The following is a 21,468-nucleotide window of genomic DNA, read 5'->3' on the forward strand; positions in this document are numbered from 1 at the left end:
TAAGAGGCAATCTGACTCTATCAAAATTGAAAATGAATAGCAATTTCACATTAGGCATTTATTTTACTTTTTTTTTTTTAATTTGAGAGACCGTGCACAACCTGGGGAGAGGGGCTGAGGAAGAGAGAGAGAGAGACAGACAGACAGACAGAGAATCCTGAGTAGTCTCCACACTCAGTACAAGGTGCTCCACCCCATGACCCTGAGATCATGCATGACCTGAGCCGAAATCAAGAGTCAGACTATTCAACCAACTGAGCCATCTCGGCACCCCTATCCTGCATAAAATTTTAAGCAACGACCTAGGTATATGGATTGTTATGTAATCATTATCAGCACCATCTCGCGGTCCGTGAGTTCAAGCCCCGTGATGGGCTCTGTGCTGACAGCTCAGAGCCTGGAGCCTGCTTCGGATTCTGGGTCTCCCTCTCTCTCTCTGCCCCTCCCACGCTCAGGCTCTGTTTCTCTCTCTCTCTCTAAAATAGTAAAACATTAAAAAAAAAAAAGACACATTAAAAAAAAAGAGAAAGAAAAAGAATGTGTCAGGGGCAAGTACCAGGAAGTCTGAGTAGCAGTAACTGAAATAAAGAAGGAATTACATTTCTCACATACCAAGTCTGGAGGCAAGCTGCAGTGGGCATTGGTTGAGTGAGCACACAGTCAGAACAAGCGTCTCTGTGATTCTCTTGGCATTTCTTTCATGGTTACAGTCTAGATATCACATCAATATTCTGGTCAGGAAGGGGAAAGGAGTGGTATCTGTTCCCCTTGTGAAGAAAGCAAGAGCTTTCCAGAAACCTTGTAGCAGACTTCTGCTTCTGACTCATTGGCCAGGGCACACTTGGCTGCAAGGGAGGATGGGAAAGCAAATATTTCGGGGATGCAGGGATCTGGCCTCTACAGGAGCAAGAGTGAAAAGACAGGGAATGAGTATTGGATTAGCCAGCCAATGGTTTCTGCCACAGGGACTGGTGGAATAAATTACAGTACAGCTGAATAATATAACATTATGTATCACTGAACAGAACAAAGGGAATATGTACAAGAATAAACTCTGATATTTTGTAAAGTGAGAAAAGCAAGTTGCAAAATTGTGTATAGTATGCCTTCTGTTTAAAAAGGGGTGGTCAGGGTCATCTGGGTTTTTCAGTCCATTAAGCAGCTGATCCTTCTTTTAAGCTCAGGTTGTGATCTCTCAGTTCGTGAGTCCAAGCCCCTCATCAGGCTCTGTGCTGATGTATGGAGCCTGCTTAGGATTGTCTCCTTTCTCTCTGTCCCCCCGCTCAAAAATAAATAAATGAACCCCCCCAAAATTAAAAACGGGTAAATAGGGTAGACGAGGGAAACTTGCTTTTCCCTGTATACCCTTTTGTGCTATTTGAAATTTTTATGTATTTATCTTTTTTTTTTTTTTAATTTTTTTTTCCAACGTTTATTTATTTTTGGGACAGAGAGAGACAGAGCATGAGCGGGGGAGGGGCAGAGAGAGAGGGAGACACAGAATCGGAAACAGGCTCCAGGCTCTGAGCCATCAGCCCAGAGCCCGACGCGGGGCTCGAACTCACAGACCGCAAGATCGTGACCTGGCTGAAGTCGGGCGCTCAACCGACTGCGCCACCCAGGCGCCCCTGTATTTATCTTTTTAAGGGAATTTAGTGTTTGAGGACTTAATTTCTTTTTTAATTAAAAAAAATGTTTATTTATTTTTGACAGAGAGACAGAGCACAGGGGAGGAGCAGAGAGAGAAGGAGACACGGAATCGGAAGCCGGCTCCAGGCTCTGAGCTGTCAGCACAGAGCCCGACATGGGGCTTGAACTTACAAACCATGAGATCATGACCTGAGCTGAAGCTGGACGCTCAACCGACTGAGCCACCCGGGCACCCCTATTGAAATTTTTCAAATTTTGGGATTTTGCCTATAATCCTACACGCATGCCAGATAACTTCTATTAACATTTGCTGCAGTGCATTTCAGGCTTATTTGTATGTAAATAAATGGAATTTATGCAGATATTTGCATATAAGAACTATAATCCTATACATTTTCCCCTCTTCACTGATCAACCTTCATTTGTCCTATCTAATGAGTTTCCATAATGTTGCCTGTCATTAAATTGTGCTCTCTCTGTTTAACCTCCCTCTTCCTCAATTCTCTAACCTGTTCAGTCTTCCTCTGCCTTTCCTTTAATATCCTCCACCCCTTCCCCCTCTGCAGTGATCTTGCTTTCCCAGCCCCAGTGCACAGTTGACCCCAGTGTTACCAAGATTTTAAGCCTTGCCTTCACTGGACCTAAGGAAATGCCTGGCAGGTGGGAAGGAGATGAAGGGCTAAGGGGTGAGCATTTTGCCCATAGGGGAAGAGACAGTGCCAGGGAAGCAAGGAGAAATTCCAGCAATTATAAGAATTCTAATGTTTTTGATGCCTATCCTGTGCCAAGTAATGTGCTAGGGGTTTGCATACAGAATCCTACTTATTCTTCCCAAGAATGCCACAAATAGGTTGCTTTGAGGAACCCATACGTCCCGGTTTGCCTGGAACAGTCATGGTATATGCCCTATAGTCCTGGTATCCCCTTTCGCTCTCAGAAGGTTTGGATAAAAAATTGTGTAGTCACGTGGGGCATCTGGATGGCTCAGTCAGTTGAATGTCTGACTCTTGGTTTCAGCTCAGGTCATGATCTCATGGTTGGTGAGTTCAAGTCCCCCTTCGGGCTCTGCACTGACAGTACGGAACCTGCTTGGGATTTTCTCTCTCCGTCTCTCTCTGCTTCTCCCCTGCTCTCATGCTCTTTCTCTAAATAAATAAACTTAAATTGTAAAGTCACCTTAACTATCCCTGTTTTATAAATGAGGGTATTAAGGCTTAGAGAGGTAAAGAAATCTGCCCAAGGTTATACAGCTGCAAACGAAAGGGCTTAACTTCAAACTCTGGTCTATATGGCTTTGTATGGTCTGCGTAGACTGAAATTTCTTCCCCCAAAATTCACATGTAGAGGCCCTAACCCCCAAAATGACTGTGTTTGGAGATGGGCCTTTGAGAAGCTGATAAAGGTTAGATGGGCTCCTAAGCATGGAGCACTAATCCAATAGGGCTGGTGCCCTTATGAAAGGAGGAAGAGGGGCACCTGGGTGGCTTAGCTGGTCAAGCACCCAACTCTTAATTTTGGCTCAGGTCATGATCTCACGGTCATGGGATCGAGCCCTGTGGCCTCTACACTGAGCACGGAGCCTGCTTGGTCTCTTACCCTCTCTCTCTGCCCCTTGCCTTCTTGCTCTTTCTAAATAAAAATAAATAAACATTTAAAAAATAATAAAAGGAGGAAGAGACATCAGAGCTAGCTCTGTCTGCCATGTCTGCTAGCAAGAATGTAACCACTGCAAGCCAGGAAGAGAGATCTCACTGAGAACCGAACCAGCCAGCACTTTGATCTTGGATTTTCCAGCCTCCAGAGCCATGAGAATTGAGAAATCAGTGTTGTTTAAGCCACCCAGTCTGTGATATTTTGTTACAGCAGCCTGAGCAGACTAACATAGGCTCCAATTTCCATGCTTTACCACTCACCATGCTGGAAGTGGACCTCCTCATTCAGAGCTGGCGTGAGTCAGTGGCCTAGATTTATCCCTTCCATTTCATGTTCTTGAAACTAGACCAAGGATAGATCCATTATCCTCTTTCTTAAACCAAAGTAGGCAGGTTGTTGCCACTCCCTGTATCAGTGTGAGTCTAATCAGGAGAGAGAAACCACACCATAATTTGAACAAGGAGAGTTTAAAGATTATAATGAGTCTGTGATGAGGCATCGGCTTGTAAGAAGGAAAGAGAACTCTGAAGAATATAGAAACAGCAGGTACAAGGAGCAGCCACTGCTGGTAGGGCCAAGACAGTAACATAGAGCATCCAAGGGAGAATCCCCCAATCCCCATGCTAGGCTGAGATCCCAGGCCTCGTGGCCCACTGAATGGCAGAGTAGTAGTTATGATGTCATGCAGGTGGAACTTGCTAGAAAGCCACACTCCAGGCTGGAAAATTTCCCTCGAGGGTACCGGAAAAAGCTATTCAAAGAGAGGCACTTCACTGTAGGGGGACAGATTCTGAGGGAAGCTGCTGGCCTCATGGTACTGCCCATTCCTGTTACACAGCAGGAGTCCGGTGCTGAGGAAGCTGTCCTCAGAAGCTGGCCATGAGGCAACCACACACACTGCAAGGACCTGGTGAGTGAACACACTGGAACCAGGAAGGAAAACCTTTCCCCTTCCAGTGCCTCTCCAGAGCCTTCACTGACAAGATTTAACATCCTGCCAGTGGGGAAAGGAAAAAAAAATATTTAAAGGGTCCAGATCTGTTTTCATAAAGCAAGCCCAAAAAAGATGAATTGGAGGTGAGACACTAAATTATGAGCACACCTTCTCAAAAACGTTTCATGTATTAAGACTTTAGTTTTCCTCAACCAGTGGTTCCCCAAACCAAAAGGGGGAGGGGCACTAAAAGTATACCTTGAAATTAAGGGGCAGTGAATCTAGGATGAAGCCTAGAAATCTGGGTTATTAGTAGGCTGTCCAAGCAGTTCTGTTGATGAGACGGCTTTGAAACTACTAACTCCGGGGGAGGCTGGGTGACTCTTGGTTTCAGCTCAGGTCATGATCTCTCTGGGATTGAGCCCCGGTTGGGCTCTGCAATGACAGCATAGAGCCTGCTTGGGATTCTCTCTCTCCCTCTCTGTCTACCTCTCCCCTGCTTGTGTGCACCTGTGTGGCTTGCTCTCTTTCTCTGTCGCTCTCTCTCAAAATAAACACTGAAACTAGTAACTCAGACTGGGCTCTTCTGGCAAATTCCTTGGATATTCCAAGAAGAAGTCCTCCCCGATGCTTGTGTGTGTGTGCACAGGGGTGTGTGTGACTGAAGTTCTGAGTCTTGCCATGCCTGTTTCTCTGTTAGTGTCCTAGAGCATCTCTGCCTCCATCTGTCTTCACTCATGGCTGTGGGTCTCATATCCTTGTCGCTTCATTTCTCCACCTCTCTTTGTCCCTGCCTCTCAGTCTGAATAACTGCCTCTCAAGCCCTGCCCACTCTTGTCTTCCAACTTTTGTACTTGCTGTCCCCTCTGCCTCCCTCCTTCCCAAATAGCTCATCTTCCTTCATCACATAAACGTGTACTCTCCGTCCTCGACTCAGATTAGCTCCTCCTGAAACCTACTGTCAGCCAGAGCCCCTCTCCCGCCCCCCAACAGGCTCCAGTTCGAGATCCTTTCTCTGCTCCCGTGATACCGTCCATCCCTTTAACACTGCGTTTTCATCGCCTGCTTCCTCCGCTCCCTGCCAGGCTGTCTCTTTCACTACTGCGCCTTGGATACCTAGCACACAGTGCTGGCTCACGGATGGGACTCAACTCAATATTGACTGAGTCAAGAAATGTTTGTCCTTTTTAGGGAGGTGTGGGGTTTGTCGTGTTCACTGCCGGGTCCTTGTATTCCCAGCCCCTAATACAGGCCTGACACTGAGCAGGTGGTCTAAACGGGGTCTGTAGGCGTTGCAGGCTGGCCCGGGGGGCTGCAGAAGCGTGCGGAATCCCAGAGCCCCGCCCGCTCAAAGGGTGAGTGGCGGCCAACGGCGGTCCCGCGGCTCCCAGCCGTGCGGCCAGGTAGGCGGGGCCTAACTGCCGGCCGCGGCGAAGGGGGCGGGGTTTCGCGTGAGGGGCGGCGCTTCTCGGCACCCAGCCCCGGAAGCACAGAGCGGCGCTAGAGCTCAGAGCCAGCCCAGGCGTCGCTACCACCACGTCCAGTCATGCCGGTAAGTCCCTGCTCCCGCCCCGCGCAGACCCGGGCCCCCGGCTTGCGCCTCCGCTGCACCGCCGATCGGCCACACGTCGCTCTTCAAGGGCTCAGGCCGCAGCCGGAGTTATTGTCTCTCTTCTCACTCTCTTCCCACCTACTCCCAGCTTCTGCGACCTTCCAGAAAATCCGATCCGAAAGGGGTTTTATGTAGGAGTCCTAGGCTTCAGGACATTGGAGCTGCGGGCCTCCAGTGGTTACAAGCCCAGCCCTTCCTTGCATAGATGGGGAAACTGAGACCCAGGGAAGGGCACAGTCGCCGAGCGGGTGGCGAGCTGGAACTGGGACGTCTCGTCCCTGCGCCTTCACCCTGCTTGTGCCGGTCCGCGGACCTGGCCTGAAAGGGGGAATGGGGGAGGGGGGAAGATGGTGGGGGGAGGGGGAGGGTGGCTGTGGCCTCCGGGACGCGGCAGGTTTTCAGAGGTCCGAGGTTTCCTTCCCTTCCCCTGCCCACTCTGGCCGGTTTTCAGTTCAGCGCTGAATGAAGACCGTGCTTTTAACTTTTCCTACAGATCACTTTTTGAAACTGAACCCCTAAGCCCTAGAGAGGTTAAGGGACCTGCTCAAAGTTGCCAGTTGCTCAATGACAGAGTTTGGAGAGGAATGAGCCGGTCTTAGCCGCCTTTGAAGTTCACTCAGTCTTAAAGCACCTACGTGGTTGCCCAAGGCCTCATTTTGTAGATAAGGAATTAAGGACTTTCACAGATAAGAAAAAGAAAAAGCCCAGTAACTTACTGGAGGGAGGTCTCGGAGGCGTTGGGTGGAGCCAGGATTAAGCCCCTTATCTTTAGTCTCCCAGTCTCTCCTGGCCTGATCACTTGGGAAGTGCCAGACAAAAGTGGTCACACCGGCTTGGGAATAAACTGTGATGTCAGTTACATCCTGTAGATCCTGGTTGGGGTCATGTGGTGTTTACCAATTTCCTCCAGGGTGCCTAGTTAATGGCTCTGCTTCAAGAGTATACGCAGATGTGTCCCACAGATACCCTGTGTCTTAGCAGCCTAGCTTTGGGGAGCTGACAGGTAAGCAAGAAGTTCCCTGGGCCAAGCCACAAACATCTCAGGTGTCATTTCCCTAGGGTTTTGCCAAGTGCCTTGAGACAAATCCTCAGACAACACAAAGTATGGACAAAGAACCTGACAGAATCAGCCCTCCTACTTGAGCAGATCTGCCTTTAGCAATGTTAAGAGGACAGCATTAATCCCCCTGGGACTGGGATAGTGATGGTTTTTGTAGGGGGTGGCAGTGAAGGAAAGGCCAGCTTGAGAATCACTCTATTCTGGGTTCGCTTCTGGGGATTTTGACAAGCGAAAGACCCTCCAGAGTGGATGATCAGAATGAAGGCACCATATCACAAGAAGAGCAGCTGAAGGAAGGCGGTATTAGTTCAGGGGCCCGTGGTCAAAACTGAGAGGGGAAGAGCGTGTCACACGAGAGGATTCTCCAACAAAAACTTGGAATCTCAGAAGCCTCTGAAAAATCTGTGCCCTCGCCTGTCAACCTCAGTCCTGAGGTGACCTCAGGCAAGTTGCTTTGCCTCTCTGTGCCTTGATTTTGTCATCTGTAAAATGGGAATAAAAACCGTGATCTCAGAGGACTATTGTTAGTATTACCTGGGACAATGCCAGGTAAAATATAAAACATGTAGCATAGCCACTGACATAGCTAGTCCCCAAGAAATGGTAGCTCTCGTGTAGACATCGGACAAATAGGGTAGGACCTATAGGCGGGCAAGTGTTAACCCCACTTTAACAAGGACCACAGTGGTTGAGAGGTTAGGCTTGGAAGAGACATTTTCAGTCTAGGCCCTGCTACTCACTAGCTGTGTCATCCTGAGTGAGTGACCTAACGTCTGAACTTAAGCTCCCTCTTCTGTCAAGAAGGGATAATGAGGCCATCTCCTGGGAACATTGTGGTGATTGAACACAGTAGTGCACACAGAGGGTTTCGAGCAATGCCCGACATGTAGTTTGCACTCAAATATTAGCGTTAGTAAACTCCTTATCGACATTGTGCTTAAAGACTGAATAGCCTGGATTTTCGAGAAAGAATTCCTTCCCTGGGAGGGGGCTGGACAATGTGACCCCACTGCTTTCCTGCCCTTCCAGTTCTGAGATTCAATTAAGGAGTTGTACAGTTTACTAGACCTTTTTTCATTGCTTTCAAGGACCCGTCTTAGAGGTGATGTGGGGAGGCTCTGAGGGACTGAGGCAACAGGGGGCCAGCCGGCCTTGGGCTTCTCTGTAAAGAATAGATATTCTGCCCATTAAGTAGATTTTTCTCCCACCCCCAAATCGACTTTTGCAACTCCGACTAGAGGAGAAGAGCACTGAATTGTAACATTTGCTACCTAGAAGCCGCCTTCTGGCTTCTGACCTCTGTACTGTGGAGGCTGAAAGGGGGCCTGCTCTCTGTAGTCAACAGCAGAAAGCTGCCCGTGTTTGTTGACTTTAGGTTCTTGGGCAGCATAAACTTGTGCTTTTTCGCAAGGTGTCCCACTCCCAGAGCTCCTGCTGAGAGTCACGGTTATGGACTGGCAGCTGGCAGTGTGTTGGCTGCTCCACAGCTAAAATGGCCCTGAAGCCAGGAGGGCCTGGGTTCACATCCCAAGCCTCAGCACAGACTTACCACGTGACCATGGGCAGCTCAGTGAACCCCTGGGAACTTCAGGAGAAAAACAGGGTGACTGGCTCCTTTTCCAAGCTGAGCGAGGACGAACTCAAGATACCGTACAAAGCGCATTTGGCACATATGGGCACTCAATAAATAGATTTAGGTATTATCTTGGTCTTGTGAACCCTTTAAAGCTTTGATTGGGTATTGATAAATACCCAATCGATAAATCGATTGTCTGATGGTTATTCTAGAGCAGGGGTCAGCACACTTTTTCTTAAAGGGCCAGGTAAATACTTAAAAATGCTTTAGGCTTGGGGCACCTGGGTGGCCCAGTCGGTTGAGTGGCTGACTTCGGCTCAGGTCATGGTCTTGGAGTTCGTGAGTTTGGGCCCCGCGTCAGGCTCTGTGCTAACAGCTCAGAGCCTGGAGCTTCCTTCAGATTCTGTATCTCTCTCTCTCTTTCCCCCTCCCCTGCTCATGTTCTGCCTCTCTCTGTCTCTAAAAAATAAATAAATGTTAAAACAAATTTTTTTAAATAAAAAAAAAAATGCCTTAGGCTTCATGAACCACGTGGTCCATTACAACTACTCAGCTCTGCCATTCCAATGTGAAAGTGCACCAATGAGCTTAGCTGTGTTTCAGTAAAACCTCATAAGACCAGGTCACAGGCAGGCTGTAGTTTGCCAATTCACCTTCTAGAACAGCATCTCAAACTGTAATGTGGGTAGAAATAAACTGGGTGTCTTTTTAATTTTTATTTATTTTTATTTTAAATTATTATTATTATTATTTTTTAACGTTTATTTATTTTTGAGACAGAGAGAGACAGAGCATGAACAGGGGAGGGGCAGAGAGAGAGGGAGACACAAAATCGGAAGCAGGCTCCAGGCTCTGGGCCATCAGCCCAGAGCCCGACGCGGGGCTCGAACTCACGCACTGTGAGATTGTGATCTGAGCTGAAGTTGGACGCTCAACCGACTGAGCCACCCAGGCGCCCCTATTTATTTTTATTTTTAAAGTAAAACCCAACATGGGGCTCAAAACTCACCGCCCCGGGATCAAGAGTCGCATATTCCACCGACTGAGCCAGCCAGGTGCCCCCTGGATGTCTTGTTAAAATGAAGATTCTGATTCAGGAGGCCTGCGGTGGGACCTAAGATTTTGCATTTTTGCAAGCTCCCAGGTCATGCTGATAGTGTCCTCCAACAAGCTAAGGAATGAGTGGGGTTTAACTAGAAGAAAAGAAAAACTGACCATTTTCTTTAAGGCAGTTTTTGCAGATCTGGCCTCAATAAAATAGTTGAAAACCAAACTCCTAACTCTTGGTCTTAGTTTCCTGTGGACCCCATGATGATAAGCCAGACCCAAAGATGTTCTGAGACTTGGAAAGAGCTTGAGAAGCCATTGGTCCAATTTTTTTTTTAATTTTTTTTAACGTTTATTGATTTTTGAGACAGAGAGAGACAGAGCATGAACGGGAGAGGGTCAGAGAGAGGGAGACACAGAATCTGAAACAGGCTCTAGGCTCTGAGCCGTCAGCACAGGGCCCGACATGGGGCTTGAACTCACGGACCACGAGATCATGACCTGAGCCGATGTCAGACGCTTAACCGACAGCCACCCAGGCGCCCCAGTCCAATTTTTTAAAATTTATTTATTTTTGATCGAGAGAAGGCACAAGCAGAGGAGGGGCAGAGAGAGAGACACACAGAATCTGAAGCAGGCTCCAGGCTCTGAGCTGTCAGCACAGAGCCCAATGCAGGGCTCAAACCCACAAACCATGACATCATGACCTGAACTGAAGTCAGAGACTCAACAGACTGAGCCATCTAGGCACCGCCATTAGTCTAATTTTTTGCAGGGGTGTGGTCTTGCCTCCTGGTGTCCCCCCAGTGAGTTAAAAATGGAGGGGCCCAGGGCCCACCCCGGAGCCTCAATTCAGATTGAGGCAGCCACCTGCAGAGTCCCTTGTCCTCAAGCCCCCAGGTGATTCCTGTGTGCACGGAGGTTGAGAAAACTTGAGTTGGCTAATACCTTTTTGGTATGGATAAGGTATTATATACCCCTGACTGGGGCCAGTAAGGCACAGGGATTTTTGCCTGGGGTCTTCCAGCAAGAAACATTGCTGTGTCCAGAATTCCAACTGAGATAACAAATTTGAAATATTTTGAAGTGCTCTATGAAAAATGTAGCCATTTTTTTTGAAGTTAAAAAAAAAGATTGGAACAAACTAAAAATAATAATCCAACAACTAATTTTTCACCCGTGGAAACTACTGGTAGGCTCCAACCTCTTTACTTCACGTTTTAGTTATATGTTGCTCCTGAGTAATTATCTCAAAACCTTGGTAGTTCAAAACAATAAACGTTCATTAATTTATAGTTTCTGAGAGTCAGGAATCTGGGAGCAGCTCAGTGGGCTGTTCCTGGCTCAGGGTCTCTGGTGAAGCTGTAATGAAGATGTTTGCCCAGACTGTACTCATCTTAAGGAGCATCTGCTTCCACGATGGCTCCCTCACCTAGCTGTTGGCTGGAGACTTAGTTCCTCAACATGAGCACCTCTCTATAGGGTTGCTTGAGGGTCTTTAAGATTTTGCAGCCAGATGCACCTGGGTTAAGCATCCGACTCTTGATTTCGGCTCAGGTCATGGTCTCACCGTAGTGAGATCGAACCCCGTGTCGGCCTCCATACTGTGTGTGTAGCCTGCTTCGGATTCTCTCCTACTTTCTGTCTCTCTTCCCCTCCCCACACCCAAAATTAAAAAAAAAAAAAAAAGATGTCACAGCCAGCTTCCTCCAGAGTGAATGATCCAGAGAGAGAGCAAGGAAGTAGCCACAATGTCTTTTATGACCTAGTCTCGGAAGTCGCATAACATCACTTCAACCATATTCTACTGGACACCCAGCCCTGAGACATAGTGGAATGGGACTTCTCAAGGGCATAAATACTCAGGACTTGGAGATCACTGGGGCCATCTTGGATGCTGACCAGCACACTTAAAATGTTTGTCCCATTCACTAACCTGGAGAGGGACTCTCATCCCCATTTTGCAGATGTAGAAACCAAGGCAAGAGGAGTTCAGTAACTCAGTCATACAGCTTGTAAGTGCTAGACCTGGGACTGAAGCTCATCTTATTTCCAGAGATTTTTAAATAAAGGATGTATTGGTATAAGTAATCCTTGTCTGAAAGCAAAGGAAGGACCCAGAGACCGTCAACCAGCTGTGTCAATCATCCATTCACTCAACTCAAGCACCTACTCTGTGCCAGGCACTCACTGTTCAAGTATTGGATTGCGGCAATGAACTGAACAAAGCTTGCCTTCATGCACTTGGTTTGTCAGATACCCTGGAGACTATAGGATGTTGAGCCTGTATGAAGAGTCCAGGAATCTGGGTCCCCTTACTGGCCGGGCCTCCAACTCACTGGGAGCCCAGGCAAATCCCTTCCCTTCCCAGGACTCAGGGGCTGCCTCTGGCAGTGCGGCATGTGGATGACAACAGTGATCTCTGTGTATCCGAACACCAGGGAAGCTTATTAGCCACAACAGACGCCCCAGCCCAGACTTGTTGATCAGAACTGGTGGTTTTTGGAAGTTCTCAAGGGATTCTAATGCAGAAGGTGATCTTCTGATGTGTAGATAAGACCACCAGATCAGCATTGCTCAGAGTGCGTGGGCCCACCCCATATCAGAGTTATCAATGTCTTGAGACAACCCCATAACTCAAGAATCAAGATTTTGAAGGTAAGACTAGAAACCAACATTTGAAACTAGCTTCTCACGTGGTTCTACTCATCGTGTGCTAGACACTCCTAACAGATTTATATGGATTACCTCATTTAATACAACAACCTGTAAGATGGAGAAACCCTTCCTTCCTCCACTTTACAGTTTACTAGAAGGGCTCAGAACCAGGCCACTGGTGAGTCTGATGACAGATCTTGCCCTCTCTGCCCTTTGTCTTGGTCTCTGGGTGGACCTGCGCACTGCTGGGGTATCTGGGTCGCTCTGCACGACTTAGCTCATGGTCCCCTTTGTCTGTTTTAGAAACACGAGTTCTCTGTGGACATGACCTGTGAAGGCTGCTCCAATGCGGTCAGTCGGGTGCTCAACAAGCTGGGAGGTGAGTGAGCGGCCCAGGGTTAGGAGCGAGGTGGGGGAGACCGAGGTACTTCTGTCATGCTCAAGTGCATGCAGAGGTGGGGCAGAAGCTTGAGTTGAAGCTGATAGCAACAGTAAAACTACGATGTAGTGAGTACTTAGCATGTGTCAAATATTCTGCTTAGTGGCTTCTGAGGATCAAGTCATCTACCTGTCACCACAACCGTTTCGGTAGCTTCTTGGACTATCTCCATTATAAGCAGGAGGAACTGAAGTTCAGAGAGGTTAAGCAATGTGGCTGAGATCACACAGTAAGTGGCAGAGCTGGGATTTGGCCCCACAATCTAGCTCAGAGTCCTGGCAAAACTAGTTAATACGTTGGTGATCTTCAGTGTGGTAACTTTTGATGATACATTTGAGTGTCATTTTCTTTTTTTTTTTTTTTTTTATTTAAAAAAAATTTTTTTAATTTTTTTTTATTATTTTTTTTTTTTTTATGAAATTTATTGACAAATTGGTTTCCATACAACACCCAGTGCTCATCCCAAGAGGTGCCCTCCTCAATACCCATCACCCACCCTCTCCTCCCTCCCACCCCCCATCAACCCTCAGTTTGTTCTCAGTTTTTAACAGTCTCTTATGCTTTGGCTCTCTCCCATTCTAACCTCTTTTTTTTTTTTTTTCCTTCCCCTCCCCCATGGGTTCCTGTTCAGTTTCTCAGGATCCACATAAGAGTGAAACCATATGGTATCTGTCTTTCTCTGTATGGCTTATTTCACTTAGCATCACACTCTCCAGTTCCATCCACGTTGCTACAAAAGGCCATATTTCATTTTTTCTCATTGCCACGTAATATTCCATTGTGTATATAAACCACAATTTCTTTATCCATTCATCAGTTGATGGACATTTAGGCTCTTTCCATAATTTGGCTATTGTTGAGAGTGCTGCTATGAACATTGGGGTACAAGTGGCCCTATGCATCAGTGCTCCTGTATCCCTTGGATAAATTCCTAGCAGTGCTATTGCTGGGTCATAGGGTAGGTCTATTTTTAATTTTTTGAGGCACCTCCACACTGCTTTCCAGAGCGGCTGCACCAATTTGCATTCCCACCAACAGTGCAAGAGGGTTCCCGTTTCTCCACATCCTCTCCAGCATCTATAGTCTCCTGATTTGTTCATTTTGGCCACTCTGACTGGCGTGAGGTGATACCTGAGTGTGGTTTTGATTTGTATTTCCCTGATAAGGAGCGACGCTGAACATCTTTTCATGTGCCTGTTGGCCATCCGGATGTCTTCTTTAGAGAAGTGTCTATTCATGTTTTCTGCCCATTTCTTCACTGGGTTATTTGTTTTTCGGGTGTGGAGTTTGGTGAGCTCTTTATAGATTTTGGATACTAGCCCTTTGTCCTATATGTCATTTGCGAATATCTTTTCCCATTCCGTTGGTTGCCTTTTAGTTTTGTTGGTTGTTTCCTTTGCTGTGCAGAAGCTTTTTATCTTCATAAGGTCCCAGTAATTCACTTTTGCTTTTAATTCTCTTGCCTTTGGGGATGTGTCGAGTAAGAGATTGCTACGGCTGAGGTCAGAGAGGTCTTTTCCTGCTTTCTCCTCTAAGGTTTTGATGGTTTCCTGTCTCACATTTAGGTCCTTTATCCATTTTGAGTTTATTTTTGTGAATGGTGTGAGAAAGTGGTCTAGTTTCAACCTTCTGCATGTTGCTGTCCAGTTCTCCCAGCACCATTTGTTAAAGAGGCTGTCTTTTTTCCATTGGATGTTCTTTCCTGCTTTGTCAAAGATGAGTTGGCCATACGTTTGTGGGTCTAGTTCTGGGGTTTCTATTCTATTCCATTGGTCTATGTGTCTGTTTTGGTGCCAATACCATGCTGTCTTGATGATGACAGCTTTGTAGTAGAGGCTTGAGTGTAATTTTCTATTAATGTTTTTAAAATTGTAATATTAAAAAAAAATAAACTTTGGCTCAAGTCATGTGCAGAACTCCTAACACACCCCTTTTGGACGTATTTAGAAAGTGATTACTCTCGGGGCGCCTGGGTGGCTCAGTCAGTCAAGCGTCCGACTTTGGCTCAGGCCGTGGTCTCGCGGTCCGTGAGTTCGAGCCCCGCGTGGGGCTCAGCACTGACAGCTCAGAGCCTGGGGCCTGCTTTGGATTCTGTGTCTCCCTCGCTCTCTGCCCCTCCCCCACTCATGTTCTATCTCTGTCTCAAAATAAACAAATGTTAAAAAATAAATAAAAAAGAAAACGATTATTCTCGTCCAGCCTCCTCAGTTCTCAGCTGGGGAAACTGAAGCCCAGAGAGGGCTGGGATCTGGCCCTGGGGCTCCATGAGGTAATTAGTTTTATTTTATTTCTTGATAAGATTTTCATTTTTACGACCTTAGATAATACCCGGTTTTCAGAGGGCTTCCACATGGATGTGCTCTCACTAGCACTTGGAACATTTCCTCTGAGCTGTCTTTTCCATCTGTGGAATGGGGATGTTGACACCCGTGCCCAAGAGGGGAAGTGACTTGCCCGAAGTGAGTCAATGGCTGGTTTCGAGTCCCCTAAACTGGAATCTTAGCTTGAAAGCATCTGAAGCAGTCAGGAAAACGTGACTGCTGACTTTTCTTGTGTGACTGTGACCTCTTCTCCCGGGGGCCTGAGTTTCCCCAGCTGTGGTATGGGCCTGTCAGCCTCTGTCAGCTTTCACCGTGGATATTTTAAGAACGAAACTGCTCAGAAGCCCCTCGGATACCAAGAGGCACACTCCGGATGAAGGGAGGGTGGGTCTATGTCACTTTTGACACTCAACCTGGAATCTGGGCTGCAGGGAAAACAGTTTGAAACCCACTGGATTAGATGACCCCAGAGTTTCCTCCAGCTCTATGATGCCACCAAAATATTTATTCCAAAGAGGAGGGAGACACTTCTGAAATGAAAGACAAAAATCCAGCGTGTAGCAAGGACACATTGCATTTTTTTTTTCTCCCTTGGTATCCATTAGGTACAAATTCAGACATGATAAAATCCTGTGCCTGGGTGGCTCAGTCGGTTAAGCGTCTGACTTCAGCTCAGGTCATGATCTCACGGTTCGTGAGTTCAAGCCCCGCGTTAGGCTCTGTGCTGACAGCTCAGAGCCTGGAGCCTGCTTCAGATTCTGTGTCTCCCTCCCTGCCTGCCCCTCCCCCATTCATGCTCTATCTCTCTTTCTCTCAAAAATAAATAAACATAAAAATAAAAAAATCCTGTGTCATGGGCTTTTTAAGGCTCTTCAAGCATTTGGGGATCTCCCTTTGAACTGGGACAGGTTTCTCCCTGTTTTTCACTACTGTCCCCTCCTGGGTGGCCTCTTGAGGTGAGGTAGAAGGGTTTTCTGAGTTGGGGTCTTAGATGAACAGTTCTGGGCCTGAGGATTCACAAACTAATGGCATATGTGAACCGGAGAGACCATAGGGGCTGGCCACCCCCAATTCCTTCAGGTACAGATGGGGAGACGGAGGCCTCTAATGGGCAGGACCACCTGTGGCCATCCAACAAGTCAATAATGAAGCCAGGCCTAGAACCTATCAGGTGCTTTCCCTCTGCATTCTGTCATCTCAACAAAACACATTATAGGTACTCCCATGTACTGCTCTGGGGGCAAGGTGGGTGGCTTAAAATTGGCACCGTCCTTCTGGAGGGTGGTTTTACAATATCAACATTTAACACGTGCCAGTCTGTTGCCCCACAGTTTCCATCCTGTAAATTCATGGCATAGAAATAGTTGGACAAGTTTTATAAGCTATGCTCAAGTGTGTTTACTGCAGCCATTGTGTGATAATAGTGCAAAATTGGAGGCAGCAATGTCAGTGTCCCTCAGCAGGGGACCGAGTGGGTGTATGGTACATCCACACTGGGGAATGCAGTGTAGCTGCTAAAAAATGATGTAAGTCTGTGTGTACTAAGATGGGCAAGGTATCCCGGACATCGGAAAGTGAAATATAGCAAGACCTGTGTATACAGTATGATGCCCTTTGGGGGAATTATTTTTCATTTGTCTGTCTGCAAAAAAGACTGGGTAGATGCCGTGCTGTTTGTAGTGACTTCTGGAGGTAGGAGATAGTAGGGAGCCTTACGCTCTAGTTTTTTTCAGACACGTTTGCCTTTTTTGAATGGTGTATCTATATTATTACTTTTTTTTTTTTTTTTTTTTTTTTAGTTTATTTATTTGAGAGGGTGAGGAGGGGCAGAGAGAGAGGGTGAGAGAAAATCCCAAGCAGGCTCCACCCTGCGAGTGCAGAGCCCGAAATGAGGCTTGATCTCACAAACTGTGAGATTATGACTTGAGCTGACATCAAGAGTTGGAGACTTAGGGGCGCCTGGGTGGCTCAGTCGGTTGAGCGTCCGACTTCGGCTCAGGTCATGATCTCGCGTTTCGAGAGTTTGAGCCCCGCGTCGGGCTCTGTGCTGACAGCATAGAGCCTGGAGCCGGCTTCGAATTCTGTGTCTCCCTCTCTCTCTGCTCCTCCCCCGCTCATGCTCTGTCTCTCTCTCTCTCTCTCTCTCTCTCTCTCTCCTTCAAAAATAAATTAAAAAAACATTAAAAAGAAAAAAAACAAGTTGGACACTTAACCGACTGAGCCACCCAGGCATACCTGTATTTTACTTTTGAAATTAAAAAGAAGAAAAAAACTTGAAAGAAGCCCAATCTAGAGTAGGGATTGGCAAACTACAGCCCATGGGCCAAATCTGGCCAACAGTCTGTTTTTGTACAGCTGAAAATGGTTTTTGCATTTTTTTAAAGTTTATTTATTTTTTCTGAGAGAGAGAGAATCCCAGGTAGGCTCCGTGCTGTCAGTGCAGAGCCTGACGCAGAGCTTGACCTCACGAACTGTGAGAACATGACCTGAGCTGAAACCTAGAGTTAGATGCTTAACCGACTGAGCCACCCAAGTGCCCTGGTTTTTTACATTTTTAAAGGACTGTAAAAGCAATACACACAGAGAAGAATATGCAGCTGAGTCCACGTGGCCCAAAATGCGTAACACATGTCCTCTGGCCCTAAGATTTTGCTGGCACCTGGTGTGGAGGAAAGGGGAAGGTGGTTGTGAATAAGAATTTTGTAGCCTGGACTCTTTCTTGCTCTGACTGGGATGATCTCTGCTTCCTCCCCACACCCCCTGACTTCCTCTTCCTGCAGGAGTTGAGTTTGACATTGACCTACCCAACAAGAAGGTTTGCATCAACTCTGAGCACAGCGTGGACCTTCTGCTGGAGACGCTGGGAAAAACAGGAAAAGCTGTTTCCTACCTCGGCCCCAAGTAATGAGGGCCTGGACCCCTGGGCCCAAGATGGACCAACAGGGGCAGGTGGGTGAGGCCCCTTGTACAAAATATTTCATTATCTAATGCAAATCCTAAGTTCAGGAATCCTCACAGCCTTCCTACAGCACACAGAACACTGTGTTAGATGTCTCCCAGGGTCCCTTTTATGACTTGGGGAGTGCATCTCATGATCAGTGGGGTTTAAGTATAGAGCGTATGACCCTGAGCAATGCTTTGATAAACTGTCCCATCCGAGAGGACTCCTGTGCCCTGCGTCTCATGCTTCTGTGCACTGACCAGGTAAGTTAATTCAACTTGGTCTCTCTTCCCACTCGGAACGGCTGTCAGCTTCCTGACCGTGCCCTCTGCCCAGATGAGTACAAAAACAATCCTCGTGTCCAAGCTGGATGCCCCCTTTAATTTTACACAATGCAGAGAGGCACGTAAGGTGCCCTGTGCCAGAACCGTTCACCGTGGAACCAGATAGACGTGATTTATGGAGCCAACACTCCTTCCCTCTGTGCCCAGCCACAGCTTCAGAATCCTCCACAGCACGGCCCTCCCTAGCTGTCACTGCCCAGGTAGTGCCTTTGGTGTTTCAGTTCCAGTGATTGCCACGTCCCTGATGTGGATCAGTGCTCTCAGTGCCGTTGAGAAACACGAGGCTGGAGAGGGAAAGTGACATGATCCCAGCCACACACAGGCGAGCAGCAGAGGCAGGATGAAAGGCATCCCAAATCAGAAAAGAAGTTATTTTTTATCTGAGGGAGAGAGAGCGCGTGTGCGCACACAGGGCTGGGGGCAGAGAGAGGTTGAGAATCTTAAGCAGGCTCCACCTTTCAGCACAGAGCCCAGTGATGCGGGGCTCGAATTCACGAACTGTGAGATCATGACCTGAGCTGAAACCAAGAGTCAGATGCTCAGTGGGCCTGAGCCACCCGGGCACCGCTGAAGTATACCACTTAGTGGCATCCACTGTGTTCAGGATGTTGTGCAACTCTCTGGTTTCAAAGCTTTATCACCCCAGAAAAACGCCCCAAACCCATTAAGTAGTCACTCAACACGCCCCCCTCTCCCAGCCCGTGGGAACCACTAATCGGCCTTCTGCCTCTGTGAATTTGCCTATTCTGGATGTTTCATTTAAGAGAAGCCATACGAAGGGTGGTTTCTGGGTGGCTCAGTCAGTTGGGTGTTTGACTCCTGGTTTCAGCCCCAGGTCATGATCTCGCGGTTCGAGAGTTGGAGCCCAGCATCAGGCTCTGTGCTGACAGTGCAGAGCCTACATGGGATTCTCTCCTTTCTCTGCCCCTCCTGTGTGTGCTCTCTCTCAAAATAAATAAATAAAGGGGGGAAACCATACGATTGCCATTAGTGTAATATTTTCAGGATTCATCCGCGCCCTAGCATGTATCAGTACTTTATTCCTTTCTGTGGCTGAATAAGTCTCATAGTTTTTAATTAACTTATTTATCTTTGCTTTTTTATTATGTAAATTTTAAATGTACGAGTAGGAAAATGAATCCCTATCTACCATCACCCAGATCCAATTATAAGTCCTTGCCATCGTTCTCAGCTATGCTCCACCAACCATACCCACCCCCCCCCACCCCCGCCATTTTGAAGCAAATTCTGGATAGCAGCTAATTTTATCTGGGCGTGTGTGAGCAAACACGTGTAGTGTGGAAAGACTCAGATGCACAGATTCTCGGTGAGAATCACCTATCAAGTGAACTTTACCCCACCCCACACATCCCTGCAGCATCTGCCTCAGTCTGTTTTTTTTTTTTTTTTAATTTTTTTTTTCAACGTTTATTTATTTTTGGGACAGCGAGAGACAGAGCACGAACGGGGGAGGGGCAGAGAGAGAGGGAGACACAGAATCGGAAACGGGCTCCAGGCTCTGAGCCATCAGCCCAGAGCCTGACGCGGGGCTCGAACTCACGGACCGCGAGATCGTGACCTGGCTGAAGTCGGACGTTTAACCGACTGCGCCACCCAGGCGCCCCTGCCTCAGTCTGTTTTAAGAGGTTCTCCAGTGACAGATTTGAAGCCAGGTTTGGGAATCAGAGAGAGCATTTCTTAAACAATTTTTTATGTTTATTTATTTTTGAGAAAGAGAGAGAGAGGGTATGAGCCGGTTGGGGGCAGAGAGAGAGGGAGACACCGAATCCGAAGCAGGCTCCAGGCTCCGAGCTGTCAGCACAGAGCCCGACGCGAGGCTTGAACCCACAAACTGTGAGATCATGACCTGAGCTGAAGTCGGAGGCTCAACCGACTGAGCTACCCAGGCGCCCCAGCATTTCTTGGTTACAAAGTCACCTCGACTATCTGTTCCTTGGCAGATTTGTTTGCTTGTGATTTTGTTCACTGCCTTCCCAACGTTAATTAAAACAGGACAGGGAGTTCCATCCCAGCAGCCCTGGAAGTTTCCCAGAAAGGCCTCAGTGGTAATTGGCTGAGCTAGGTTAATGCGTTCCAGCCAACCCAGAATAACAGACTTAGTTGGCGGGGTGTGCACCCCCACAGCTGCCTCTTAGTGAACCTCTACTGCTTTGCAATGCCTCCATGTGCACAGCAGATGGCACTCTTGCCCCACCTAATTTCTCCTCTCTTCCAGGTCGCTGATCCTCTCCTGCCTTCCAGACAGACCTGGGGCCTGGCAGTCCTACTTGGCAATGGGGGTTCCCACAGAGACCCTCACTTGCTCTGCTCCTCCCTACCTTCCCTGCAATAAAATCGAGCCACTTTGGTTGGAAGTGTTGTCTCTTGCAATGTCTGCATGTTACTCGTTCACATGCTGTGGAAAAGGTAATTACAATGCTTTCTTGGGTTGGAGTTCTAAGAGCTCCCAACCGGGAGCAAGAGGCCTGGCAGATTGTGATTCTTTGCTCTGTGACCTTTGGTAAGACACTTCCCCTCTCCGGGCTTCACTTTTCCTCATCTGTAAAGTGAAGATGTTGGGCCAGATTGGCGATCCCCTTTGTTTTCAATATTTTGAAAGACTTCTGCCCATCCTTAAGTGCATTGCATTTCAAGGATGTTAAATCTTAAACAGTTAGAATAGTGGCTAGAGGCTTAAAGACAGACTGCCTGGGATAGAGTCCAAGCTCCGGTACCTCCCAGCTGGGCCATTATGTCAAAACAAAGGGAATGTTTTAGTGTGTGTAGCTTTATTTTATTAAAAGAAAAATACGTTTCTGTACACGTCTCAGACTCTTAAAAATTATTGAGTTCCTCAGAGAGCTTTTGGCTCTATACGTTGTGCCATATTAGAAATGAAAACAAATTTGTGACACGCAAGAATACACAAGCACACCTCCCATTAATTAGCCTTCGGGACTAGATGAAGCCACTGTATGTCGTTCAGGTTCTGGAAAATTTCACCATATGATTGTAAGTGAAAGAGAAAAAGGCATCTCCTGGAAATAGTTTTTTCCACCTTTGCCTTCGGAAAGGGTCTTGGGTAACACACGCTGAGAAAGGCTTTAACCCTTTATGGGGCACGCATGGAGGAGACCCAGCTGTGACCTTAGATCGGTCACCTAATCTCAGAGGCAGCCTCCTCCTCTGCACACTCATAATGCCTTCAACTCAGGCAACTTGGTAGCCAGACT

The 21,468-nt window shown here is 47.4% G+C and overlaps 1 protein-coding gene across 1 annotated transcript; it reads left to right on the forward strand.

Moving 5' to 3' along the window:
- Positions 1 to 5,657: 5,657 nt before the first annotated feature.
- ATOX1 (antioxidant 1 copper chaperone) lies at positions 5,658 to 20,610 on the forward strand. Its single transcript, XM_043598983.1, has 4 exons — positions 5,658 to 5,789; positions 12,494 to 12,569; positions 17,731 to 17,899; positions 20,472 to 20,610. Exons 1-3 carry the CDS (start codon positions 5,784 to 5,786, stop codon positions 17,853 to 17,855), a joined length of 207 nt encoding a protein of 68 aa, XP_043454918.1. The 5' UTR covers positions 5,658 to 5,783; the 3' UTR covers positions 17,856 to 17,899; positions 20,472 to 20,610.
- Positions 20,611 to 21,468: the final 858 nt, after the last annotated feature.

Source organism: Prionailurus bengalensis, chromosome A1 (assembly GCF_016509475.1).
Source record: "Prionailurus bengalensis isolate Pbe53 chromosome A1, Fcat_Pben_1.1_paternal_pri, whole genome shotgun sequence".
Taxonomy (NCBI): Eukaryota; Metazoa; Chordata; class Mammalia; order Carnivora; family Felidae; genus Prionailurus; species Prionailurus bengalensis.

What these genes read in the sequence shown, in the direction of transcription:
- ATOX1 (XM_043598983.1), top strand. An exon ending in GGTGCTCAACAAGCTGGGAG is followed by an intron (nt 12,570 to 17,730) that starts GTGAGTGAGCGG and finishes CTCTTCCTGCAG; the next exon opens with GAGTTGAGTTTGACATTGAC.